The sequence below is a fragment of the Columba livia genome, chromosome 2 (genome assembly GCF_036013475.1).
Source record: "Columba livia isolate bColLiv1 breed racing homer chromosome 2, bColLiv1.pat.W.v2, whole genome shotgun sequence".
NCBI classification, from domain to species: Eukaryota; Metazoa; Chordata; class Aves; order Columbiformes; family Columbidae; genus Columba; species Columba livia.
The window spans coordinates 163,552,778-163,570,230 of NC_088603.1; the positions used below are offsets into that span (position 1 = coordinate 163,552,778).

Sequence of the window (17,453 nt, forward strand, 5' to 3'; positions counted from 1 at the left end):
AAACAGACGCCCGAGTATCACAACTCTATGAGTTGGCACCGTGCCAAGAAAACTGAACGGTACGTCAGAGCAGTAGAAAAGCCAAAAATCTTCAAATTTACCCCTTTCTCGTGCCCCACGTTGGGCGCCAATTTATCTGTTGAGGGTTAAGATTGTGGGGTGACAATAAAACCCTGGCAGATGTATTGCTAACCCCCTCTCCCCCCCTCCCCACACTTCCCCCTCCCTCTCCCCCCTTTTCACTAAGGAGAGGCGATTGGGAGGAAAAGAAGCACAGAGTGAAGAGAGTTGGAAAAAAATTAAAGATGTTTTACTAATGCTACTAATAAGAATAGAGAAAATAATACAAAATATACAAAACCAATCTTGAAAGTCTCAGCAACTGCAGAGCCGGCACCTGAAGTCCTGGACTGGACTCTGCAGCCAATAGGAGCTGGATTCAGTCTGTCACTGGCCTCAGTTCGCAGGGACGACTAGCAAGGTCCTCTCCTAATGTCACCATAAGCAGAAGGGAAAAGGGAAAAGCACACGAGATCCTCGTGATCTCCCACTTTTATATGAAGTATTCACATGAATGGGATGTTATACACAGTTGGTCAGTTTCTTGCTCACTTGCTTCTCGTCGCCCCTCTCATGAGATGTCCATCTGTGCTTATCAATAAGTTTGCATTCCATTGCTAGGTTTACCAAAACATGTGTCTGGTTCTCCAGGAAAATGCAGTTAATATGAAGCTTTAGCTGACAGGCAAATTCACTGAAAGAGAAATTTTTTTTTTAGCAAAACCAGAACAGTGACGAAGGGGAAAGTGGCAACTTCCTGGTTTGTCCCAAGCACTACAGTTCTTTTGCTTCTCGCCGTCGTAGGCGTCACCAGCGCTGAGGGTTTGTGACCGCGCCAGCGGCAGGACACGCCGACCGGACCGCCCTGGAGCTCAGCAGGAGGTGGGTGTCGCGGACGGACTCGGCGTTTGCCCCGCGGCGCCGTGTGCCGGCGTGGCTTAGCGAGCGCGTGCTTTCTCGTGCTCCTGCAGGCGCTGAAGAGGAACCCGGCGACGCGGGAAGACGGCCGTTGGCGCACGTGGCGTTTTCCTCTGCCGAAGATGGGTTCGGTCCCTCGGCCCTCTGAAAGCTAAGTGGAGGCGCGAGGGCTGGGAAGGGGCCGGGAATGGCAGGGACGGGGGGTTTAGCTCTGCTAAGGGCAAGGGCCGTCCAGGAACCGCGCCCTTGGCGCGGGTCAAGGGCCCGGGGACCTTTACCGTGCGATGCCAGCGTGTGCCGGGCAGGGCAGCTCCAGCCTGCGTCTGCGTTGTGGTGTAGTTCGGGAAGCCTGCCTTGCGCCTGTCAGCCGATCCTATTTTAGCTCGCGGGAAAGGGATTGGGGAACCACCTGGTGGGAATGCGAGTAGAGCAGCCCTGGCGGAATCTGATGAGCAGAGGCCATTGTATAAATTGGACAAGGAAGGAAAGGCTGCAGGCAAAGCGCGGTGCTGCACCCGGCCGCCCCAACGCGGTGCCGCGGCGCGCCTCGGTGCTGCCGCCCTGTGGCGAAACTCGGGTACTGCAGCGCACGGCAAGGGGGGGGGCAGAGACGCCGATCGAGCCGCGGGGGTTCGCGGTCGGGTCTGTGCGTGCCGGTGTCCGTCCCCCCCGACGGGGGTCAGGTCCCCATTGGTGTGCAAACGACACCCCTCCCTCGATGGCTCCTTAGGAGGGTTAATCCCAGTCCTCGTTCTTTTGGCAGCGGCGGGTCTGTGACCTCGCGGGAAGCCCAGGCTGCTGCACAGAGCTCGTCGGGAGCGGGAGCCGCGGAGGCGGGGGGCCTCGACGAGCCAGAGCTGCGGCAGACGGAGGGGGCGCGCGCGCTGCCCGGGGGACGCGTCCGGCGGAGCCGGAGTGACCTGCGGCGGCAACGAGCGGGAGCCGCTCGGAGCTGGAGCGGCCGTTGGCCGCGCCTTCCCTGGGGAGGTGAGCGCGGGGAGCCCGGCCTCTCTCTCCCTCGGGGATTAAACCCGCGCCCGTCCGCGCCCTTCCCGGGGGCGGCGGCGAGGCGGGTTCCCCCGGCTCTCCCGGGGCGGCCCCGCTGCCGGGGGGCGCGGGCGAGGCGGCGGCAGCGCCTCCTCGGTGCCGGGGGGCGGAGGGGAGAGAGACCTGCCGGCCGGAGCCGCGGGGCGCGCGGCCCCTCAGGCAGGGCGCTCCCGGTCTCTGGGCCGCAGGCCGGGGGCGGCAGACGGGTTCAGGTGCTCTGGCCTGCTTTTTAGCCAGCGCGGCCTTCTCCGCGCCGTGAAGAAAATCCCGCGCGGTCGATTCCGCTCGCCGCTCGGGAGATGCCGCGTCTCTGGGGCCGTGGACTGGGGAAGAACGTTTGCGAGTTGGAGGGCGCTACAAGATATTCCGCGGGGAAGCCGGAGAAGAGGCAAATTGGCTGCCAGTGGAGTTGCGTTCCTTCGGTTTAGGACGTTCAGCTTGTCCTTCCAGAGAAGGAGCAGTCGTGGGTAGGGCCGAGAGAGGCTTTTAGGCGCGTGATCGGAATTGGAGCCAAATGGCACTCGACGTTGCCGCCGTGGGTCTTGGCTTTCAGTGGTTTCCCCGCGGCTGCCTGGTGTTTGGGAGCTCGGAGCGGGCATTTTTTTTCCCCCAAGGAGAGGCTGTGCTTGAAACAGAACTTGCTTGAAGAAGACAGACGAGGCGGGTGAGGATGCAGAGCGGGCCAATCAGATCGCTCGGGAGGGCTGGAGGGGCGGAGCGCCGATAGGCGGGGAGCATGGCAATTGATGTGCGTAGGCAGCCAATGAGGTTGCCGGGGGGGCGGGCGTTGCGGTGTCCGTACTGCGCATGCCCAACTTGCGCAGTCCTCAGTCAGGTCCGACGCTGAGGCGGGCACCTGGGGGCGGAGCGCGGGAAGGAGCATCCAATAGGAGGACGGCGCGGCGGGGTGGAAAGCAGCCAATCAGAGCGCGCCGTCTCAATCCCCTTTGAACAGCTGCCTCCCTGGCAAACGCGTCCGTGGGGTCCCGGGGCGGGTAGCGGGAGTTAACGGGGAAACGGGGGTCGGGGCGAGGGAGGGGAGGCTGTGGAGCGCTCATTTTGGCCTCTCCGTCCCTTTTGCCTCTCTCTCCCTCTCTCTGTGTCACCTTGTCTTGCTCCCTGTCCCTGTCTTTCTGTGATAAGCTGATCTGCTCTTTGCCCTTCTTTTTTTTTGTGGAATCACAGGCTCCTTCTGCTTGGAAAAGACACGTGCAATTTTAAATTTGGGTTTGAATTCTAGGCTTTTTTTTCCCCATTAGCCTGGGGATGCAGAGCGGGCCAATCAGATGGCGCGGGAGGGCTGGAGGAGCGGAGCGCTGGTTGGCTGCCTAGGCACGTCAGTTACCATTCTGTCTGCCTATCAGATTGCCAGAGGGGCGGGCGTCGAGGGTTGGGTACTGCGCATGCCCTAAAGCTCGAGCGCTGATAGGCGGAGAGATGCTGATTGGCGTGCCGCCCGCAGCCAATGATGTTGCCGAAGAGGCGGGCGTTGCGGTGTCCCTACTGCGCATGCCCCACTGGCGAGCGCTGATAGGCGGCGAGAGAGGTGATTGACGTGTCGCAGGGAGCCAACCGGGATGCGGCAAGGGGTGGGAGCTGCGGTCTCCCTAGTGCGCATGCCCAAACCGCGAGCGCTGATAGGTCCGCGGTGTCTCGGGGCCGGGGCCGGGGTGGGGGGGACCGGGAGCGAACGGGAACGGGGGTCGGGGCGGCTGCGGAGCGCTCGCTGCGGCCGGCGCCCGGGCATCGGGAGGCGGGCGGCTCAGGGCCGCCCTTCGTGAGGTTTCCCGGAGGCGGCAGAAGGGCGGAGGGGAAGGAGGCGACAGCCGGGGACCTCCCGCCGCGGGCGTCTCCGGGGCGCGGCGGCTGTCGGTGCCCGCGGAGCCCGGCGGGACGGCGGGGGAGCGCGAGGGGAACGGAGCGGCGAAAGAGGCGGCAGGTGAGTGCGGCAGCGGCGAGGGTGACCGTGCCGTTGGAACGGGGGGAGCGGGAGGGGCCGGCGCGGCGCGGCGCGGAGGCGTTCGGTTCCGGTTCCCCCCCCCCCCAGCCCTTACGGCCGCGCTGGCGAAGCTGCTGGGAGGCGTGCGGTCCGGAGCCGCGTCTCCCTCCGGCGCAGCGCCCGTGCCCGGTGCGGCAGCCCCTCCGGGAGCGGCGCAGCCCCCGTCGGTCGCGGGGACGGTTACAAGCAGAGCTAAGGCGCGGTTGCGGGCGGGCTGGGTGGCGTGGCGAGCGGGGCGCCGCTTCGGCGGGAGCTCGGGGCGAGCCCCGGCGGGTTCCGTGTCCTGCGGGCGCGGCTCTCGCGCCGCGGCTCTCTCTGTGCGCTTTTTTGTTTGGTCGCGTTTGTTTTTTGGGTTTTTTTTGGCGGGATTCCCGCGAAACGCGGCACGAGCGCTCGCCCGGGGCTGCCGCGGCGGGTCTCAGTGGCGCCGTCCTGTGGGCAAAGCGCGGTACTGCACCCGGCCGCCCCAACGCGGTGCCGCGGCGCGCCTCGGTGCTGCCGCCCTGTGGCGAAACTCGGGTACTGCAGCGCACGGCAAGGGGGGGGGCAGAGACGCCGATCGAGCCGCGGGGGTTCGCGGTCGGGTCTGTGCGTGCCGGTGTCCGTTCTCCCCGACGGGGGTCAGGTCCCCATTGGTGTGCAAACGACACCCCTCCCTCGGTGCCTCCTTAAACGTTTAATGCCGTAAATATTGCTCCTGCTAACGTTGTCGGCGCGGCTTCTTTCCTCAGTGGATCCGTCTGGCAGTCGGTGGCCCGCGGTTGCTCGGCAACAGCAGAAGCGGATTGAAGGGACCGGCCGCTGGAGGATGCCGAAGCCTCCCGGGTCAGCGATGGGAGCAGCTTTGCGTAAAGCGAGGGGTACGTGAAGCCGGGCGTGCGGTGCCGACCGCCCAGCAGGTAAGGGAAGCTAAAGCTTTACCTCCAGGGACTTCTGCCCAGAAAGCTGAAGCAATTGCTCTCGCGTGAGCTGTAGAGTTACGCAAAGAGAAGAAGATTAGTAGCTGCACTGATTCTAAGCAGGTTTCTTGAAGGGTGCGGGCCCTTGAAGCCGTTTGAAAAGAATAAAGTGTATTAACGGCACAAGGGAGGCAGATTAAACGTGATGCTCCGGTTGCTGGAAGCTGTGCTGTTGCGAGGAGAGTTGCCGTCACGCGTTGCAATGGGCCTCAGAAGGGAAACGCTGCTCAGGAAACTGGCCATAAATTGGCAGGCGCCGCTGTAAAACCAGCCACCGAGAGGACAGAGACCGGTACGGAAGCCGCATCTGTGAGCCCAGGTGGCCGTGTCCTCCAGCCAACGTCAGGAAACTGTAACAAAGAGGATAAGCAATTAATAGGAGATTAATAGCCCGATCAGAATTAGGGTCCAAAGGAGCCGTCACCGGCGACGGGAGAGCAGCGGCGCCTCGCGGCGCGAGGAGCTGACGCGCTCTGTCGAGATCGGACGAACAGGTAAGAGCGAATTTAGAAGCCCTGTGCGAACGAGGCAATGGGAAACGTGCCTAGAAAACCGTCTTGATAGTGCACACGGGGTACAGACAAGAGCAGCCGGACGAGGGGAACGTACCAGGACGACGCTGGCAAAGGGAGTTCTCCGAGCTGCCTGGAAAAGGGGGGTGTCGATACCGGCCGGCACGAACGGCTCCCTTCTCGGGTCGGCCGGAAGCGTTGCCGTGCCAGGGGGCGGCTGCCGGCCTGCGGGCCGGGGGCTGCGGCTGTTTGGGGCGCTGCCCCCGCTTTGTTTTCCTCGGGGAGCCCCCCCACGCTCGGGGGCTTGTGGGACGTGCACGTGCGAATGACACGGTGTTCCCAGCTGCTCTGTTCTCTGCCTTGTTTTTTCAGACGCCTGTCCCTGTTTTCTCTTCCCGCTTTTGAAGAGAAGCTGCCGAGTCAGCGTACGCTGCGGTGAAGTTCTACAAGATGCGGCCCTCAGGAACCGGTTGACGTGAGGGAAATGCTTTCTGACCGCCTGCGCGGTGAGGGGACGTTTTTCACCTTTTAGCTCCTTCTGCACGACAAGAGGGAGACGGAAGGTTAAGTAACACGTTGTTTAGGAGCTGAGAGCTTAGTTTGTATTTAACTAATAATTAAGAGACGTGTTGTCAGCGGGAAACTAAAAGATTACAACTAACCTCATCAAATGAAGTAAAGACAGGCCAGCCAGGCGTGGTGGTGGAGTTGCTCTCTATGTGAGAGAGCAGCTACAGTGTACTAAATTCTGCCCAGGAGCGGATGAGGAGCGAGTTGAGAGTGTATGGGTCAGGATCAAGGGGCAGGCTGGCAGGGGTGACACTGCTGTGGGCGTCTGTTGCAGGCCACCAGATCAGGCTGAGGAAGCTGATGAGGCCTTCTATGGGCAGCTGAGAGCGGCCTCACGGTCACAGGCCCTGGTTGTTGTGGGGGATTTTAAGTTCCCTGGTGTTTGCTGGAAGGACCGTTCAGCCAGCCAGCCACAGTCCAGGAGGTTCCTGCCGTGCATCGGTGAGAACCGCCTCATGCAGGTGGTGGAGGAGCCGACTGGGAGAGGTGCACTGCTGGATCTCATCCTCGCTAGCAAGGAGGGTCTGGTCGAAGCAGGAAAGGTTGAGGGCTGCCTGGGCTGCAGTGACCACGAGAAGGTGGAGTTCAGCATCTTGGGTGGCAGGAACAGAACAGCAAGTAGAATTGCAGCCCTGGACTTTAGCAGGGGTAACTTTGGCCTTTTCAAGCAATTGCTGGGGGAAATCCCACGGGCAAGACTGCTTGAAGGAAAAGGGGCCCGAGATAGCTGGGTTGCATTCAGAGATTGCTTCTTCCACGCTCAGGATCAGAGCATCCCCACACGAAGGGAGTCAAGGAAGGGAGCCAGGAGGCCTGCGTGGTTGAACAGGGACCTGTTGGGTATGCTCAAGCAGAAGAGGAGAGTTTGCAGGTCATGGAGGCAGGGGCTGGCCACTTGGGAGGAATATAAGGCTGCTGTTAGAGGATGCAGGAAGGCAGCTAGGATAGCCGAGGCCCCCTAGAATTACAGCTGGCGAGAGGGGTCGAGGACAGCAAAAAGAACTTTTTCAAATACATAGCAGATAAAACTAACACCAGAGGCAATGTAGGCCCACTGATGAACGGGGTGGGTGCCCTGGTGGCAGAAGATACAGAGGAGGCAGAATTCCTGAATGCCTTCTTTGTCTCTGTCTACTCTGCCGGAGGCCGTCCTGGGGAGCCCTGTACCCCTGAGACCCCGGATGAAGCCAGGTCAGTGGAGGAGTTTGCTTTAGTCGATGAGGACTGGGTTAGGGAGCAATTAAATAGTCTGGACATCCATAAATCCACGGGTCCGGAGGGGATGCACCCGCGGGTGCTGAGGGAGCCGGCTGAAGTCACTGCTGGACCGCTCTCCGTCATGTTTGCCAAGTCTTGGGAAACGGGGGAGGTGCCCGAGGATTGGAGGAAAGCGAATGTCACTGCAGTCTTCAAAAAGGGCAAGAAGGAGGACCCGGGTAATTACAGACCGGTCAGCCTCACCTCTGTCCCTGGGAAAGTAATGGAACAGCTTCGTCTAGACAATGGAGCAGTGAGGTGGGTTGCAAACTGGCTTAAGGAGAGAAGCCAGAGAGCGGTAGTCAATGGTGCGGAGTCCAGCTGGAGGCCAGTATCCAGTGCAGTGCCTCAGGGGTCAGTACTGGGGCCAATGTTATTCAGTATATTCATTAACGATTTGGACGAGGGAATAGAGTGCACTATCGGCAAGTTTGCTGATGACACCAAGCTGGGAGGGGTGGCTGACACACCAGAAGGCTGTGCTGCCATCCAGAGACCTGGACAGGCTGGAGAGTTGGGCGGGGAATAACCTGATGAAATTTGACAAGGGCAAGTGTAGAGTCCTGCATCTGGGCAGGAACAACCCCAGGTTCCAGTATAGGTTGGGAAATTACGTATTAGAGAGCAGTGTAGGGGAAAGGGACCTGGGGGTCCTGGTGGACAACAGGATGACCATGAGCCAGCCCTGTGCCCTTGTGGCCAGGAAGGCCAATGGCATCCTGGGGTGTATTAGAAGGGGGGTGGCTAGTAGATGGAGAGAGGTCCTCCTTCCCCTCTGCTCCGCCCTGGTGAGACCACATCTGGAATATTGTGTCCAGTTGTGGGCCCCTCAGTTCCAGAAGGACAGGGAACTGCTGGAGAGGGTCCAGCGTAGGGCAACGAAGATGATTAAGGGAGTGGAGCACCTCCCTTATGAAGAAAGGCTGAGGGAGCTGGGGCTCTTTAGTTTGGAGAAGAGGAGACTAAGGGGGGACCTCATTAATGTTTATAAATATATAAAGGGTGAGTGCCATGAGGATGGAGCCAGGCTCTTCTCGGGGGCAAACAATGATAGGACAAAGGGTAATGGGAGCCGGAGGAGGGGATTGCTTTGGGGGCTTCATCAGGGGTCTGGGACATGCAGAGGCAGGGCGCCCAGCGGCTGTGTGCCCCCAATCCAGGGTGCCCCCATAGCCATGACCTGGGTGCCGACAGCTGCCTCTGGCCATTGATTTCTTCGTTATTTGCGTCCCCTTCGCTCTCCCGCCACGCTGCAGCGATGCTGGTGGGAGGGGGCGTTAAGAAACCCCCCCCACCCAGCACCCACCCCTGTGCTGCTGCTCCTTCTCTCTAGATTTATATATATTAAATATATATTTTTAAAAAATGAGGGGAGAAAAGACCATCTAGAGGCTCTCAAGGGCCAGTGCCCTCCCCAGCAGTGTGTGCCCCCCACCCTAGAAATAATACCTAGAAAATTGTTCCAGTGCGATTCTCAGGGGAGCCCCCGCTCCCAACACCCTGGCCCGGGACCCCCCTGACCCCCCCACCTCCGCCAACCCAGTCTGGTCTCTGGCTGTCCATGGTGGCCGTGGCTTTCTGGGGGGCAGGGGGTGGTGGAGGCCGTGGGCGGTGGGTGAGGAGGGGGCAGCCAGGCGGGCTGGGGGTTGTGGGTGAGGAAGCCCAGTAGGGACTGAAGCTCCTGGGGGCACAGGCCATGGAGGTGATGGGGCTGATGCTGCTCTGTGGCTCTCGGGGGTTCGCAGCTTGGAGAACGTGGCCAGAGCGTCGGGGAAGTTGGGCGGCGTGGCCGGTGTGTTGCTGGGGGTGCACATCTGCGGGGGTGTCAGATCGGCCATGGATGGTTTTTGGAGTCCCAACCTGCCAACTCCCCATCACTGAAGATCTGGCTGCATCCCGCACCAGGGGATGCTCGAAGCCGAGCTCTGGTGGGTATTGGGGTACCCAGCGCTGCAGGGTCTGGGTGGCACCCCCAGAACGTGGGGGCTGCCTGGGGAGGATCTCCAGCCCAGGCAGGGCCAGCTCGGGCTGCGAAGAACAGTTTGGACCATCCAGGGTGCTTAGAGCGCTGGGGTGCAGCGGGTTTGGGGAGGGGACACTGCTCTGATGCCAGCTGCCCCGGGCAGGGATGAGGTGATGCAATGAGGACCAGCACGATGGGTGGGGAGAGTTTTGGGGTCCCTCAGGACCCTCTTCACCCGGCTCCCTGTCCCCTGCTCCACTTCGCACCCCATTAGGACACAGAAAGTCAGGCAGGGCCCCCGGGACACGAGGCGCTGGCCGGGCCCCTCGCGGTTCCCGGCACGGCCCCTGCTTTCTGAGCACTGAGCTGAATTTAGTGCCCTCCCCACCTCCCCCCCGGACAGACCCGGCCCTTTTTGAGGCCAGTCTTGTCAAAAACCCCAGGAGCTCACGATGAAAATGAGAAGTTAAATGATTCCTCACAACACCATTCAACACAAGAACCGAGAGGTTTTTGACACCTGCTTCCTTGTCGGTGTCCTACTGAGCACTAGCACAAAGCCAAGAGTGTTGCTCAGCAGCACCAACCGCGTCTGCCAGGAATTAATCTTCAACATGAACCAGGGGCAGCAGAAGGCAGTCACCAGCACCACAGACAGCAAAGGAGAAGTCTGCAAGATCCCGTAAGGCTGGAATAGACTGTTGGCATCTGCTCTCCACGGCAAAAGTGGAGGAGAGCGTAGAGGGAAAAGAAATGAAAGTCATTGACAGTGAAAAATGCGTGGCGAAACACAGGAGGTTCTGACACAAGAAGACCCTCCCAGGAGCAAGCCATGACTTCTGGAGCCAGCATCTCTGGCCCGGGATGAACGCTTGCCCATTGCCGTGCGGCCACTTGGGGTGCAAAACTGGGGTTTGAGAGGGGCTGTTGCCCCCCGGTGTCTTGCTCTGCCTGGAGATGTCTGTGCAGAGGTCCCTGGACAGGACGCCTCTTCCTCAGTCAGCGCTGGCAAAAGCCATCTGGGGACACGCTCCGTCCCCTGGAACTCTTCCTTGTGTGACTCGCAGCTCACGTGTGACAGCGCTGCTCCAAACTTGGCCATCTCTAAGGACCGGCTTTCTTTGGGATGTGGGGTTCACTCTCAGAGGAATCATGGCAGCCCTGCTTTCTGTGTTGGGGTCTCCCTTTCAGCGATGGAGCAGCTTCAGTTCGCAGTGCAAAAGGATCTTGCAATGGCTGTGTAGCTAGCAGCAGCGTTTCTGAAGCATCAGAGGAGATGTCAGAGCCATGAGGCTGAGGGACGGGACTCCCAGCACAAGATTGCCCGTGTTTCAAAAGGGAGGCAGCCGTGCCAGCTGGAGAACCTCTCTCGCAGCTCCATCCCCAGCAAAGAGCTGTCTCTAGAGCAGTTTGTGCTGCTTACGGGCAAGATCAGCCTTTGCATTTGAACCACCTTCTTGCAGAGGTGACAGGAAACATCCTCTGGTTTATGTCGTTCCAGCTGCAAAGGCCAGAGCAGTGTTCTTGAGGGAGCAAGCGATGAGCACATTTCCTGGTCAGCAGCCGCTGGCTCATGCCAACGGTCAAGAGAGGCAGAAGAAATCCCTTCAGAACAGCTCCCTCTCAAAAGACACCCTTCTGCTTGATGAACCGCAGGGAAAGGCGTCCTAAACCAGGCACTTTGACCTTGTTTTCAGCCCAGGTTCCCAGTGCTGGTGCACTCGTGAGCCAGTCGCTGCACATCTGCCACCAAGGGGAATCGCCTCCGAGGCCAGCTGTGCCATGGGGAAAGGAAAGGGTGAGACGTCGGGAGAGTTTCATTTAGTGCACAACACGGATAAAGCCATTCTTTCTGCAATTAAAACTGAGGGTATTTAATTGAGTGAAATGAGATTTCATTCCCCATGACCTGTCTGATTGTACTTTGAATCTGGGCACGGGCTGCAGTGACCTGCCACAGCATTTGAGGTGTCACCAGCTGCATTGTAGGTGGTAAAGTGGGAAAGGCAGGAGGGAGCCTCAGCATCTCCCATCCCGTGGGTGACTTCATCACAAAGGACCAGGGCGGCGCCCGCTGGCTCCTGGGGCGGCTGTTGCCAGGCAACAGAGACACTATATTGTCCCCTGTCACCTGTGCCCCTCGCCCATTTGGTCACTGGCCGTGGTGGGATCACTTGCTGTGGTGGGATCACTGTGGTGGTGGACTCATTTTGGCAGTTGGATCGCTTTCGTGGTGGGATCGCTATTGGTGGTTGCACCACTTTTGGTGGTAGGATCGCTACTGGTGGTTGAACCACTTCTGGTGGTTGAACTGCTGTTGGTGGTTTTATCACTTTCGGAACTTGGATCTGTTTGGCGACTGGATCACTTTCATCACTCGGATTGCTTTTGGCACTTGGATCTGTTCGGTGACTGGATCACTTTCTGTGGCAAGAAGGAGGAGGAGAAAGGCTGCTGGCTGCCCATCCCTCCAACATCATCTCCGGACAGAAGAGCTCCCGTCTTCCCACATCCAGTTCAGTGTTTTCGGGCAGAGCAGCAGCGATGGCCACACGTGGACTGCTGGAGATGCTGAACGCCGCCATGGGGACACCCCATTTGGGGGTTGTCGACTTGGTGGCACTGCACAAATTGCTTGAGGCCATCATCGGGCAGCTGGGCCAGCAGGAGCTGTCTGTCCTGGAGCCAGGGCAGAGCCCGACCCCCGGCCTGGCAAAGGATCAGGACAGCAAGGCCCAGCCTGGCCAGGAGAAGGAGGAGGACGGAGCCCTGGGCACAGGGCAGCACCTCTGGAAACCAAAGCAGCAGCTGGATGAGAAGGACATGCTGGAGGGGACCGGGAGCAACTCCAAGGTCTCCTCCGTGGCCAAGGAGGCCATGCCAAAAACAACGGAAGAGGAGAAGAGAGATGTCCCCAAGGTAGATGCTCTTGCTGGTCCCTGGGTGCTCCCCCACGAGACGCCCCCTCCTCCGGGCTCCGCGCTGCCGTCGTGCCGCCCTCAGCCCAAGGGCTGGGTTAAGCCCGAGCTCCCGCAGCAGAGCACAGCGGGGCCCAGGTCCCCAGGGACCCTCCCCTGGGCTCACCCCCCACCCGCTCTCCCAGAAAAGGGCTTCGCTCCAGGACCTGTGGGAGGAGATCAGCAAGTTTAAGGAGGCGCAGTCCAGCCTGGAACAGGACGTGCGGGAGATGAAGGAGGCCATGCAGGAGGCGCATTCTGGCCTGGAACAGGACATCCAGGAGGTGAAGGAGGCGCATGTCGGCCTGGCAGAGGACATGCATGCCCTGCAGGAGGCGCATTCCGGCCTGGCGGAGGACATCCAGGAGATCCAGGAGACGCTTGGCCTGGTGAGCATCCCCTGGTGCCCCGGGAGGGAGCTGGGCCCTCGTCCCTCCCCGCTCCTGCTGCCCTGTCACACTGTGCCCCTGCCCCACGGCCATCGGTGTCAGCAGCGTGAAGGGCAGCAGGAGGGAAGATGGGAAGGGTGTCCCAGGAGTTGCTAAGGCACTTTTGAACTAGAGAGCCCTCAAAACAGAACTGTGGGAGGGGCAGGAGGGGAGATAAAGTTCTGCCCATGCAATTCAGCCGCGGCCCCCAGGCACAGCCCTGCCCAGTGTCCCTCTGCCTCGTGCCCCAGTTCACTCGGGGATACTCTTTAAATCCCGCTCCCACATCTGAGCGGGTGTCCCTCTCCTCGCCCAGCTCCAGGGGAAGCCCCGGGACACTGCCGGGCTGCGCAGGGACAGGAGGCGGCTGCGTCCCCCGCTCCCTCGGGGACACCAGCCCTCCTGCCTCGGGGCACAGCCTGTGGGCTGGGGTGCTGGGCAGTGATGCTGGGGGTTCCATCCCTGGGGATCCCATCCCTCTGGTTCCATGGCCGGGCTGACCCCGTGATCACTTTGCATTTGGGCTCTCGTTTTCAACACGAGTCTGGCCATGCAAGATGGTGGTTTGGGGACGGGGACTGGGGACATGGCGGGGGGTTCTGGGGTCTGTCCTCTAGGCTGCCCAGCTGCCAGTAAACCTGCTGCCTTTTGCCTCTTCTTCCCAGGAGGGTGCTGGGGGCCAGTCTGCCCCCGCTGAGCCCACCCAGGTGGCCATGGACAGCCAGGCCAGGAGGAGCTCAGCACTGGAGCCAAAGGGACGTGGGACACAGCCTGGGATGGAGACCAGCAAGGGGACTGCAGGGTCTGGCTCCCCGGGGATGCAAGCAGGGATACAGGGGCAACCAGCGACCCCTGTGAAGTTGTCAGGCGCTCCCTCCATTCACAAGAGGTCTATTGGTGCCAACGCCACCACCCCGGGGATGCAGCCAGGATCCCCGGGCACCCAGGCCAGCACCTCCCTGGGGACACAACCAGGGGCCCCTGATGCCCAGGCCAGCACCGCGGGGATGCAGGCAGGATCCCCTGGGACCCACACCACCACCCCTGGGGTGCAGCCTGGGTCCTCCAGCTCCAAAGCCACCATCCCAGGGGATGCCCAAGAGCCGGCCAAGCCCTGGGGCTCCACCAGCACCTCAAGCTACGAGTCGGAGATGCGGGAGGTGCTGTCACAGGTTGGGCAGCTCGGCCAGCTCTGCGCTGGTCTGAAGGAACAGGTGGAGCAGCTTAAATCTACAAAAGCAGAAAGCGCAGATCTTGAGGACGTGCGCCGGCTCTTCCCAAAGGGAGGTGAGAGCACGGGGGGGCTGGCGGGGTTGTTTGGTGTGGGGACACCCTGGGTCAGGGGCTCGTCATGCTCAGAGCCTGGCCCCACGGGTGAGACCCCCTCACCGACAGCACATCCCCTTGCACCATGTCCCTCTAGGCCGGCAGAGCATCACCAGCATCCTGGCCGACCTCAGGTGCCAGGTGTCCTTCCTGCAGGACATGGCCAGGGCCCTCCACGGGGAGAAGGAGAAGGTGAGCCGGCAGCAGTCCCCGAGGGGCTGTGGGGACAGCAGTTTGGGCAGGGAGGGGGCAGCTGAAGGCTCCCCGTGCCAGAATGACACAGGGGGCTGTGCCCTCACCCCCCCCACTGCCGTTCCCAGATCAGCAAGGTGGAGGATGCTCCCAGAAAGACGAGGGGGTCTGGAGCCGGTAGGAAAGCAGACGGCAGTGGCCAGATGACCCAACAGCCACGGTAAAAGGATGGGAGAGGGTTTCCTACCTGCAGGGCTGTGAGGGAGCCTGGGGTCTGGGAACATCCCAGTTTGGGGGCCGAGGGACACCCCCACGAAGGCTAAGCCTGCCCCTGCCCCTGTCTCGCTGTCCAGGCCCAAGGGACAGAAGGTCAAGGCAGAGCGCAAGGAGCTGGGGAAGCAGCAGGAGCCAACCCAGGCCGAGCTGGAGCAGTTTGCGGCCAAGTACGTGAATAAGTTGGTGATGGAGGCAGCGCAGCAGCTGCAGGCAGAGGTGAGGCCCGGGGGCAGCGCTCCCAGCCCCCGCTGGCTCGGGGGGGGTCCTGGCGGGGTCCCGGCCACGTCCCCTGGCTGGACGGGGCCATGGAGCCTCCACGGCACCTGGGCTTGTGGGCGGCATCCAGCCCGGCTCAGAGCTGATTCCTCCTCCCCTGCCAGCAGGTGGACGAGCCGAGGACGACGGCGCAGAGCGGGGGACACGAACACGCAGGGTGCCACGTCTGCAGCCCGGACACCAGGGTGCTGCTGGGGAAACTCCTCCAGCGCTGCGAGAAGCTCGAGGAGCAGGTGGAGTCCCTGGTCCAGAAGGCGGGCAGCAAGGTGGAGAGTCATCCGAAGTGGAGGAGACAGGTAAGGAGATGTGGTGTAGGGGGCTTGAGCTGCCAGGACCCCTCAGACATTTCAACATGGGGGAGCCCCTCGCTGCCCCCCTAATTGGCTTGTGAGAGTCAGCAGCACGGAAGGGAACTAAAGCCTTGGAGCAAATGTCCTGCTTGCACTGAGGGCCTGTGGCCACCAGCCAAAATACCCTGGGTCTGTCCCCGAGGGGCAGCCACCCCCTTGCTCAGCACCGCCTTGTCCTCTTAGTCCCTGCAGCAGGACGAGCAACTCAAGTGCCTCCAGGCCAGCATCATGCAGCTACAAAAGGACTATGAGAAGTTGAGCTCGGCCCTTGCAAACCTCCAGCAGGATCGTCAGCAGAAGCAGAATGACATCAAGGTGGGTGGCTGTAACCCGCAGGAGAGCCCAGGCTGGGACCCCAAGGGGTCTGTCCCCCTGCCACCCTGCTCGCAGCCCTGCACAGCTTCCCCATGCCTTTCCTGGAGGTTTCTGATGGGGTGGGGAGGCAGGGGGTGCTCGGCTGGCCGGGGGGCAGCTCCGACCCTGCCGTGGCATCACGGGCTGCTGTCTGCCTTGGAAGGCTCTGTCCCAGGCCCTGGGGAGGCTGGAGAAGAAGCAAGCAGACAAGGAGGAGATGCTGGTGCTGGGAATCGATGAGGTACGGGCTCGAGGGGCCCTGGTGCCAGCCAAGGGTGTCCCAGGCAGGGTGACAAACACCCCTTGTCCCTTGGGTGCTGGCTGGCAGAACCAGCCAGGGGGAGGGAGGATTTCCAGCCCGGCTGCGGGTCCCTTGCCAGGTCCCTCTGTGGCCCCGAGTCCCTTCGGCTGGTGGGACCAACCCCATGGGGGTGATGGGGTGAACAGGGCCACGTAGCCACTTCTCCCTCTCCCGTTGTCCCTGCATCCTGTCCCCACCGCTCTCCTGCCTTTCCCTGTTGCTAGAAAGCAGACAAAGCCTCCCTGGCTGACAAAGTCAGTCGCAGCCAGCTTGAGGCGTGCGAGGAGCGGCTGACCAAGATGATGGAGGAGGTGACGAGCCGGGTGACGGGCCAGGAGAACGGCTGGCTCCAGTTCCAGAAAGAGCTGCAGAGACAGATGGACTGCAAGGTGAGGGCTCGTCCCCTCCACGCAGAACTGGCACCTTGGGGGCCTGGCAGCCTAAGGCAGCATTCTTGCGAGGGTCCCCCCTCCCGGCTGTGCCCCAGGGGACCGCCATGTCCCATCCTGGGGTAGCTGGCTGAGGGTGTCACCCGTCCACAGCTGGACCGCCGGGAGCTGGGGGCGTTCCGGCAGCAGCAGGAGGAGCGGTGGAAGAGCCTCAGCGGGCAGCTCCAGGAGAAGGCGCTGCAGGCAGAGCGTGACGATGCCGCTGGGATTAGGAAGTGAGTGCGATGGGGACAGTGGTGGCTTTGGCAGTGCTGGCCCTGTTCCTGCTGGCTGTCCCGGCTCGTGCCGGTGTGGTACCTGGCGTGGGAGCCATGTGGGCAGCGCCCCTGGGGATGCTGAGCAAGTGGCTGTGCCTTGTGCTCCTGCCAGCTGCAGCTTCGCAGCGATAGAGGCGGCACAATGAGGGGGCACGTGCGGGAGGAGCCCTCCTGAACCAGTCTTGGGGGGTGGGTGCAGAGGCGTTTTGTGGCAGGTGTGCAGGTGGGGCTGTGCCCCCCAGGAGCTCCCCAGCCCTTTTCTCCCCCCTCCAGGCAGCTGCTGCCCGGTTTCCATTGCCTGTCCTGCGACCGGCCCCTCAACATGCTGGCACCTGGACCGTGAGTAACTGCCCCCTGAACATGGAGCACCCCCCGACCCCTCCTGGCGTCGAGTGACACACGGGGTGCCACCTGCCGGGCACTGAGCACCCCCATGTCCTGTCCCACAGGGAGCGGACGGGCGAGTGTAGATACCCCACTGTTCCGCGGAGCTGCGGAGGCCAACACACCGTCACGCCCCCGCGTTTCCAGCCCAAACCGCCCAGCACCCCACGGCCATCCCAACCCAGTGCCCGCAGCCCCAACAAGGTAGGGATGACAGAGGTGGGGAGGGGGATCTGAGCCTGTGGGGGGATCCATCTGTGCCTCAGTTTCCCCGGGGAGAGCTGGCTGGGGGAGGGTTGCTGGGGGATGCGGAACGGGGCCCCGTGTTTGGGTCACACGCTCTCCCCTTCCCAGAAGGACGCGATGCAGCTGTTGGGCCAGGACGGCACTGATGGGAACCAGCAGGACGAGCAGCTCTCCATGATGGGGGGCTCTGAGCTGCCCACAATGCCAAGGGCCACCCCAGACACCCCGACCTCCAGGAACCGGCCAAGTATGGCCCTGTCAGGGCACCGGGGGGCAGAGGACACCCCGCTGTCTGGGGGGATGGGTCTGTGCCCACAGCTGGGCGGGGTGGGAGGGGGGTCTGGGGTCTGGGCTGGGCTGTGGGGGCAGCAC

At 61.7% G+C, this 17,453-nt stretch overlaps 1 protein-coding gene across 12 annotated transcripts in view; it reads left to right on the top strand.

Moving 5' to 3' along the window:
- The first annotated feature begins 5,911 nt into the window (after window positions 1-5,911).
- Window positions 5,912-17,453, top strand: part of LOC135578760 (uncharacterized) — a 37,819-nt gene continuing 26,277 nt past the window's right edge. For 6 of the 12 annotated variants that reach the window (XM_065054790.1, XM_065054795.1, XM_065054796.1 and 3 more), the window contains exons 1-14: window positions 7,647-12,204; window positions 12,389-12,631; window positions 13,336-13,957; window positions 14,094-14,188; window positions 14,317-14,408; window positions 14,542-14,680; window positions 14,845-15,036; window positions 15,274-15,405; window positions 15,608-15,685; window positions 15,970-16,134; window positions 16,288-16,409; window positions 16,725-16,790; window positions 16,901-17,039; window positions 17,190-17,328. In XM_065054790.1, coding sequence (XP_064910862.1) covers window positions 11,830-12,204; window positions 12,389-12,631; window positions 13,336-13,957; window positions 14,094-14,188; window positions 14,317-14,408; window positions 14,542-14,680; window positions 14,845-15,036; window positions 15,274-15,405; window positions 15,608-15,685; window positions 15,970-16,134; window positions 16,288-16,409; window positions 16,725-16,790; window positions 16,901-17,039; window positions 17,190-17,328 — 2,599 coding nt within the window. In that variant the 5' untranslated portion in view covers window positions 7,647-11,829. Of the gene's footprint in view, window positions 6,059-7,644; window positions 12,205-12,388; window positions 12,632-13,335; window positions 13,958-14,093; window positions 14,189-14,316; window positions 14,409-14,541; window positions 14,681-14,844; window positions 15,037-15,273; window positions 15,406-15,607; window positions 15,686-15,969; window positions 16,135-16,287; window positions 16,410-16,724; window positions 16,791-16,900; window positions 17,040-17,189; window positions 17,329-17,453 lie in introns of those variants that run through there. The other 6 variants (XM_065054797.1, XM_065054798.1, XM_065054800.1 and 3 more) reach the window with 6 other exon arrangements.